This window comes from Mytilus edulis, chromosome 12 (genome assembly GCF_963676685.1).
Source record: "Mytilus edulis chromosome 12, xbMytEdul2.2, whole genome shotgun sequence".
Classification (NCBI taxonomy): Eukaryota; Metazoa; Mollusca; class Bivalvia; order Mytilida; family Mytilidae; genus Mytilus; species Mytilus edulis.
This window is the reverse complement of record NC_092355.1, coordinates 66,108,883-66,118,018: the sequence shown is the minus strand read 5'-3', so window position 1 is coordinate 66,118,018 and position 9,136 is coordinate 66,108,883. Positions and strand designations below refer to the sequence as shown.

The 9,136-nt window shown below is 30.3% G+C and overlaps 1 protein-coding gene across 2 annotated transcripts; it reads left to right on the top strand.

Annotated features, from left to right (window-relative positions):
• Positions 1-359: 359 nt before the first annotated feature.
• Positions 360-8,890, top strand: LOC139498951 (uncharacterized). Of its 2 annotated transcripts, none has more exons than XM_071287545.1 (4): positions 360-504; positions 5,522-5,876; positions 6,354-7,198; positions 7,550-8,890. In XM_071287545.1, exons 2-4 carry the CDS (start codon positions 5,556-5,558, stop codon positions 8,454-8,456), a joined length of 2,073 nt encoding a protein of 690 aa, XP_071143646.1. In that variant the 5' UTR covers positions 360-504; positions 5,522-5,555; the 3' UTR covers positions 8,457-8,890. The 2 variants fall into 2 exon arrangements, with proteins under 2 accessions (XP_071143646.1, XP_071143645.1); XM_071287544.1 differs by lacking the exon at positions 360-504 and adding an exon at positions 4,188-4,357.
• Positions 8,891-9,136: the final 246 nt, after the last annotated feature.

The following is a 9,136-nucleotide window of genomic DNA, read 5'->3' as shown; positions in this document are numbered from 1 at the left end:
CTATAATGTATCAATTCCTTTCAAATTAATCAAATTGTATGTAATGGGTGTACTTTAAATCTCTGGTTACAGTACAAATCAACATCTTGCAACATCTTGCAATCGTGTCAAATAACTTAGTAATACATGTACATGCAAATAATACCATTCATTTGAAAATAGGCAAATTTGGTTCATATGCAACAATTAAAAATCTACTCAAATCAATCTTAAGAATAAAAGGTAATTGACTGGTACAGCTTAATCAAACATTATATAATATTTATCCAATCTGACATAACCCTATACAAAAAAGTCTTCCAAATATAATGGAAGAATCCTTCAATCAATATAAACGACGTTTTAAGAGGGTGTGTATTCGATTGTCTCGGTTCTTACAAATGAGCAAAAAGAAAGCATATTTATTTAGTTTATTGTTTTTCCAGGGTAAAAAGGAAAAAGATCCCGTCCAGCCTATGGCTAAACAAAACGAAACGGAGGAGATCTTGTGAAACTTTTTTTATGGTAAGCTCATTGGGAATAATTTAGCGCAAAATAAATAGAAACATCAATACATTTCAACTCAAATAACCTCAAGATGAGTTGTTTCTTCTAATGACATCATATTCACAATGAGCAACACTCAATAAGGGACAATTATACAAGCGTCACTGGCAGTATTTATTTTTAATTAGGGAGCATTAGGACCGTCATAATTCTGGGGTTTTGAAACCCAAAATTCGCGTCAATCCAGCTTTAGTCGTAGGAATGTAGGTGTCGAACAAAAAACGATACAACACAATCTACAATACCTCTTTATAATACCATCAATTACTAGCACATCTTTAAAGAAGAGTAAAACTTTTATTAAAATAAAAAGGGGGACTACGAAAGACGTAAGTTGGAAGATCCTGCTATTTTGGAGTTAGCTCACGATTTCTTTTTGTGTTGCATTTAGTAAGTTGGTGATGTCTCCGTGCCATTAACCAACAGAAACCATATAATATATAAATAAATAATCATAACTAGTCTATTAATGGCATTTAATTGATGGCCATTCGTATATATTGGTAATGTTGTACCATTTCAAGTTGATAAGATTGGTATTTGTTTTTAGTGGGAGAACAAAAATCACGCGTATCTTTTACATGTTCAATCAATTTTGAGACAGAACTAGATGGTATATAAAACAACAGCTACCTATCAATTTGGTTATATTGTTTCTGTTTTGTGGGTATGTTCCGGACAATATGTGTATTTGGACCGTACGTTTATGGTCGTGACATTCTACGTATACTTATATGGTGCAACCATACGCGTATGTACATATAACCAATTCAATTCCTTTTTTTTCAATTATTGTTATAATGTTAGTGAATTTGTTCTTTTATCTGCACCATCGTCAATTTGAGGCATATTTATCCTTGATGCACAAGTAAAATATTTTTTTGTGTTTGAAATATTATTCCAGAAACATTTATCTTAGTTTCTACATATTGTTACTTAAATGAACATGTCTTCTTGCAACTAAATATATACGATCTTAATGGTATTGTACGATCGTAGACAGACAAGACAACACAAGACAAATACTTGGTGTTCTGTTAAATTGTTCCTTTTAAAATTGTTAAACGATGATGACTGATGTACCCATATTTTGACTATTATATTTATTGTGTCTGTTTATTTAACGCATCAATGTAAAAATATCGGAAATTGATGAGACTGTCATTACAAAAGTGAGAGGGTTAGCGCTATAGAACCAGGTTTAATCCACCATTTTCTACATTTGAAAATGCCTGTACCAAGTCAGGAATATGACAGTTCTTGTCCATTCGTTTTTGATGCGTTTTGTTATTTGATTTTGCCATGTGATTATGGACTTTCCCAATTGATCTTCCTCTAAGTTCAGTATTTTTGTGAATTTACTTTTTATTAAACTAACCACTTGTTACATATAAAATATACAGCTTTTTTTAAAACACAAATTAACAACAAGAGCCACTCTATAAAGAGTTATGAGAAACTATAAAACATTTTTTCTTAAATTATAATACAAATACAACTTAAGTCAACTATCATGAATATAAAATACATTTTCGGTTTATCAGTAGGCGCAAGAACACATTAGATATCTAAAGACAATTTTAGATCTTTATGTAAAATTCACTGAGTTAATTAAATCATTGAACATTGTTCACCATTCAAATGAATACGTCACAATTTTATGTAAAGGAACTCATTATTATGCGACACAATCATCAGTTAATTACAAAGACCATGTAGCATATTAATATATTGAAATAAAAGTTCATAATATCTAACGAAATTTGTAGATTTAGCTAACAAAGTCCTTAAATTTGTATCAAGTAACATTCGTTCATGGTGGAAAATTGTTTAAACGTTAAATAAGCTACATTTAAAATAGCGTTCTAGTCCCTTTCTGTGATTAATATTAGGTAGCTCTGGTTAATTTCCCAGACTATCTATCATGAAGGGGAGTTAAAGATTTCGCCTTTCGTTTATAGTCTTTTTTCAAAAATGATGAACGGTTCTTTATATTGGTGTGTAATCATTTTAAACGTTTCAAATTAATGAAATTATATTCGTACATCAATGTTTTTGATACACCAATAACAAAACCTGAAATATATTGATTTGATACATTTTGTAATTATTCAAAATTATATCAGAAACCTATATTCATTATAAAATAATGAACCTGTTAAAGGGAGACAATACTCGCATAACTTTTTTTCGAATCGGCACATAATACAAAGGAAAGTCACTCTTGCATACAGATAGCACATACATTTAATTATTTAACAATGCATTCGTGCTCCACCTTCAATGAAGATTCTAAATTATGAATATATTCAAAAGTTGTTAATCTATAGGATAGTGAAGACTAATGAAAGTTAACTCACTACAAAAAATATTTCTTTGAAATGTTTTAAAACTTCCTCAGAAAAATGCTCGAGAAACTTGCAAAGCTCATAATTAACGTTTTTACACAATATTTTTATTAGTAGTTAAAGATTATTTGCTTCTCAAAGTGTAAGACGCAATAAAAATCGTATGCTTGCATCTTCTTACCCAAATACAAATTTAATTGAGTCCTGAACATTTCGACATTTTTTTGTTTATTTTTATCAATACTGGTTTGTAAACAAATAACAAGTATATGTTAAGATCCTACCAAATACCCATATCCCGATATCGTCAGGTAAGTATGCTACAATATGGTCCAAATCCTTATATGGTTCGTAACAAGTAGAAAAAACAAGTTGGGGACGACAATGTAAGTTCAAAACCAATTTCGAACCTGGAGTTGTACTACCTTAACCACCCAATTATATTACAATTGTTTATCGTTCCATTATTCTTACACAATTAAATAATACACAGAAAAAAAAATTGTGTCAAAGTTAAGATCGAACTAATGACAGGTATGCCCTTTTTATGTATTTTTTCTTTTTATTTTCAAATTGATATTTCTTTTATACGCAATCCTGTAAATTTGCATTGAATTATTATCCGTTTTCAGTTAATGATTCATTTGAAATTTGAAAGTTGAAGAGTCCTGCGTGTATTTATTCAAAAAAGATTTTGAGTATTGAGTATGATTAAAACAGGGTATTACATGGAAAACAAAACTTCACTATTGTGGACAGTGTGGAGCTCTCTTACTGACTAGAAATAATATGTATAATATGATTACTATCTATTGTTTATCAAGTAATATCATTTTCCAACTGATATTCATCTTGGTAGTACCTATGTTTATCTCTAATATCCTGATCTATAATATGATGTTCCAACTTATGTTCATCTCGGCTTTGTGTATTTTTAGTTTAACAAAACTGATATATGGATCAAATGCAAATACAATATGACTGGTGTATTTGGTGGTATCACTGATTATATTTGATGTTGATATCGCTATTTGTATAATATAGATCAATATATATAAGGGGCTTGTACAGAATATATCAAATTACATTTTAAAATTGTATCAATCATTTATTTCTTAAAATGATATGTCATACTTGTTGTTCTAATAATAGAGTTATCTGCATCAAACATCTGCTGATTTTAAACTTCCATAAAAATATTGAATTTAAGTAAACTAACGTTTAATCAATATATAAACTAGTAATCTATACCTCTGTCAATAGAAGGATCAGTTTTTGTAAATGTTACGATATATAAAACACGGAGATAAAGTCAGGTTACCAAAGTTCAAATAAATTTGAAGTAGGAAGTAGGCAATTAATACATGTTAGGAGTGCTTTTAAATCATTTGTAAATTTTTAACTCGGAAATTGAAGGGCGAAATATATTATTGATGAAAATGTTATATTTACGAAACTCTAAGGTAAGATTAATGTTGTGATTTGTAACAAATTTGCTTCAAATAGCAGCCAAAATGTAGCGAGCAAAAATACTTACTTGAAATACACTAGTGGCATTTTGAGCAACGATCACAGAATGACATACATGCCTCTTGTAAAGTCCGTAATTTGGTAAGGGAATCCCAAAATAATTGAGAGACAGTTTCAATAAAAATTTTAAAAAACAAGTGTTTAGGAGAAATGGATAAAAACAGTGTCCCAAAATAAGGCAAAACACAAAACAAGACGTGCACAATATCATTTTATAGTAATCATTAATACATTGTAATGGTTAATTTTGGAGGAGTTGTTGATAACACATGGATGACAAATTTGACAAATCATTCATATGAAGAAAACATGAGGTGTAGAAAATTATGATATTCAGATTTTGTGACAGTTTCTCATGATTGAGCAATAAATGATTTGTAAGAACCCTTTCAAAATTTCTTTCTTTCATTTGGCATATGACACTCAACAAAAAGCTTCACTGTTAAAAAAAAAAAGACCTTCACGAACTGTGATCAAATATGAGGTTTTGACCTCGTGTGCTGGGGATAATCAAGATGGGTTACAGGTTTCTGTTCCACTAGCAGTCTGCTGTAAGACTTCCATTAATCGCTTTGACATTTATTCTGATATAACGAAAAACAATACTTTGACTACATGTTACCAATTTCAAGTAATTTTCTAGGCGGGATTTTTCACTGTTGCAGATATAGTAGTTATATGTACATTCTGACTATATTTCCTGTTAATTAAATACCGCAGGATGTATGAAACCGTATCTACAATGTAAAGTATACAAAGTATATATATTTTAATTTTCATGCATACGGATATAAAATAAATGTAGATATAGTTTTATACAATGTACCAAAGACTTCTAGACAGTATGTATTCATTACCCGTGAATTCATAAACCAAACGTATATTTTGTTATCCGTTAACACAGGAAAGTAAACAAAAGAAAGCTTGCGTTGATTTAATGGATACAACATTTTAATGGATTAAAAAATAAATAGATTGGCCATTAACCATCTTTTAAAAAAATCATTTTTGAATAAAAAACATATTACAATAAATTACATGTATATATTTTAAACCAGAATAGAATTTTTCAATTTATTACTTATCTTTATTCCTAGGTGTGAGTGTATATGCCAATTTAGAAATACCAAGATGGCATTTGTTATATCAACTGATCCTGAAATATACACATCGATATCTTTGACACAAAAAACACTGAAAGCATATAAATTTCTCATGGAACAAAATAATGATGTAAATTGTGTTTTACAAAATCCAAAGATCTTGCTGATAAAACACGGAGACCAAGTATCGTCCGATGATTTGACTTGCCTTTTGGGACATGCTGAGACCGGATACCATAGTATAACGAAAGAGCTTGTGGAAAACTTTAAACGATGGACTTGCCCCTTCGCAGTTGTAGTTTTGTTGAGTGCATCTGGAGGGCACGGATCTTGTCGTTTGAGTGGATTTGTAAGTAAAAATTTCTGTTATGGGCAATTTGGTGAGAATGTAAAGATTTCGGGACCCTTTAACGAGGTACTCAACATTTTGATTAAAATATATTTGACTCATTTAGTTTTCATACAATTTGTCAAATATATTAACGAACACCTATTAATAAGAATAAAAAACATCAAGAAATTTGAACAAAACAATTAAAAGAATTACAGCAGTTTGACAAACTATATTCTGATAATTGAACAGCTTGATTTTTCTTTTCTTATACTATGCAATTAAAACGTTAAGATGGTTTCATAATGGGTTAACTATTTCGAAGTTCTGAATCCTCTTAACTTGTCATTTAAACTCAACCGAGCACTGATCGAATATAATCAGAAGAAAGGTCAAATTTTAAAACGCAACAAAGGTCTAATGATTATTTCAGTTGTGTTAATTTAATTTTGTCCACTGCATTATATAAAGCTGTATTGCCATTGTATATTTTAGGATTTGGATATTTTAGAGGACGTGAAAAAGAACACTGAAAACTTAAGTGATATAACTTTTATAATCAAAGATTCTAGGCATTCTGTTGCATACAGTTCAAAGGATTTGGAACGGCTCAGCGAGCAGATTCAATTAACATTATATGGCATCAATCGCCCAAACAACGTTTACATCAACATATTTCTTTCTGACGACATCCAAATTCCTTTTCGAATAGGTCTTCGTATGCACAAAAGTATCCAAGGCTGTTTATTGAATATACATAGATATTCCCAAAATTGTGTTAATGAGATGAATTACCAGTACAAAATGTTCAATAAAGCAACAGTCAAAATCATAAAATCCCTTGATGAAATGATTCTAAAAGGATTCCAATGTTATCCACTCGCTTCAACACAAAGAAAGAAATATATTGAACGGTTCGGTAACAAGATAGAAAGCTTCCTTGGAATAGGACAAGGGAAACAATTCAATTTATTATTCCAAGCTGTGGACGTGAAAAGACTCACTAAAAGTCATATTACTTCCATTATTAACACAAAGCTTAAATATAGTAAACATAGGGAAAATGGTAAAAGTACAAAACAAATCAAATCTAGAGTAAGAAACAAACAATCAAATGTATATACAGCAAGTTCAACTTATGCCTTCAAAAAGACAAACAATGTTAACCTCACGACATTCGAGGCTGAAAAGGTAGCAAAAATGATTTATACAGACCTAAACAACAAAGCTCAAGAATATCAAGAGAAGTTTGGAATATTTTCTAGTAATGTAGAAGACGAGTGTGGAAACAACTCAATGCATGGTGTAGATATTCATGAACTCAAGATTTTGGCCTATAGGTAACATAATTACACTGCATATATAAGGAAAATCTTGTATGATTAAAATCCAAGTAGAAGCACTATCTTAATTTGAATAATTAAAAAAACGGAATAAATAGTTCAGATAACTTTTTCAATAACATTTTTAAATCTTCAAATTAACGTATTTTTTGGTGAAATATTTTTAAACAAATTAATCTACGTGTGTCCACATTCCAAAATCATAACAGCTGAACTAAAAAACAAATTAATTTCTGCAACAAAAGAGATTATATGTTGTCAATATGGATCAGAATAAATATTTTTCTTTAAATAAAATATGATTTTAGATAAAATTCTAATACAATTACTCGGTAATTATTATTTCAGACATGAAAAGGTATCTGGATTCGGCTATATTAATGGTACTGTTTGTGTTTATATAATGGGTTCTAAAGAAGAAGATAAAAAGGACGTGCTCACATTCTTTGAAAAATATATCAATACTGAGGAATATAATTTTAGAATCGAATTTCGTAAAAAGCGGGAAATTACATATTTCGGCAAACTGGAGACTGGAAGTAGAATCAACAAACTGAAAACAGCAGGAAAAGGTCCAAAGGGATACGGAACGCTTGGTATGTTTCTTGAAGACAACAATGGAACGTATTTTTTCACCACTTGCGCTCATGTTATTGAGGAGCATGCTGAAGCTTATTTCCCAGATGATAACACTAAAATCGGAGAAAACGTCTTCATTTGCCATCCAAATACGAACAATGACATTAAACATGCATCAAAAATGGACTTATCGCTGATACGTGTTTGTCCTGACTTTGATATGGAATGCAAACTAGGGTTGAAAAGCGTCAATGGCAATTTCATAAAAGGCGCAATTTTCAAAGGTGACATTTCAGAAATATTTGGTCGCAGACTGTATAAATGGGGTGCCACCGAACCGTATCTACAAACAGGAAAATGCACAGGTATAGAAGAAGATGAATTCATTCACATACAAATAAATACAGACAAATTTGCAAAGCCCGGAGATAGCGGTGCTATAATTTGCGCAGGCAGGGATGATGAAACTGCGTTAGCAGCTTTCGTTTTAGTAGGAGAGGAGATGACTCAACGAAAAGATAAAAAGACAACATACGTAGTTTATAAAGTTGCTGATGCCCTTGAAATAGTTGCACACATGACAAGGGCAAAGAAAGCATGCTTATGCACACAAACTTTAACAGTTTGTTCGGCGTCAAGTTCTGGGGCAGCTAATAGGGCTACAGTAAGGATTTAAAACATAAATCCATTTTAATGATTAAAAATAGAACAAAAAGAAGTACTACCAACATTTGTTTTTAAACGATATCCTTTTTTTTCATTTTTCTAAATATATCAACATTGCAGGGAACGACTTTTATAATTTTTCGATCTGATACAATACATTTTATATAAAATTATAATACGGTTAGAAAATGGCTCTTTTAGGGAATGAATTCAAGGGCAAACACCCGATCTAAAATTAAGACTTTAAGTATTCAGAAGGTAGATAACGAAGAAAGAAAAGATACTAAGATAACATCACATTTCTTTCAACAAAGAAAGAATTTGAGAGAACTTGTTTTGATGGATTTGAACATTTCAGTGATACTTTGTAATCCTTGGTTTTTTTTATATATATTAAATACAATCAGTTTTGTTATTATATCAATAAATTGATATTTCAGTGATCCTTTGGTGTTCTTATTTAACTTAGCGTTAGACGTTTGTCTAGTAAAATCAAATTGACATATAGTAAAGTATAACATAACATTTTTTTTACAAAAGGACATTTATTTACAAGATGATGATAATGTATACAGTAGATAAATTTACTCATCGTAGATACCAGGATTAAAATTGTCTACATCAGACGCGTGTTTCTTTTTCAAAAAAATCATCAGTGAAGCTCGAATAAAAAATAAATGAAGTACGAAG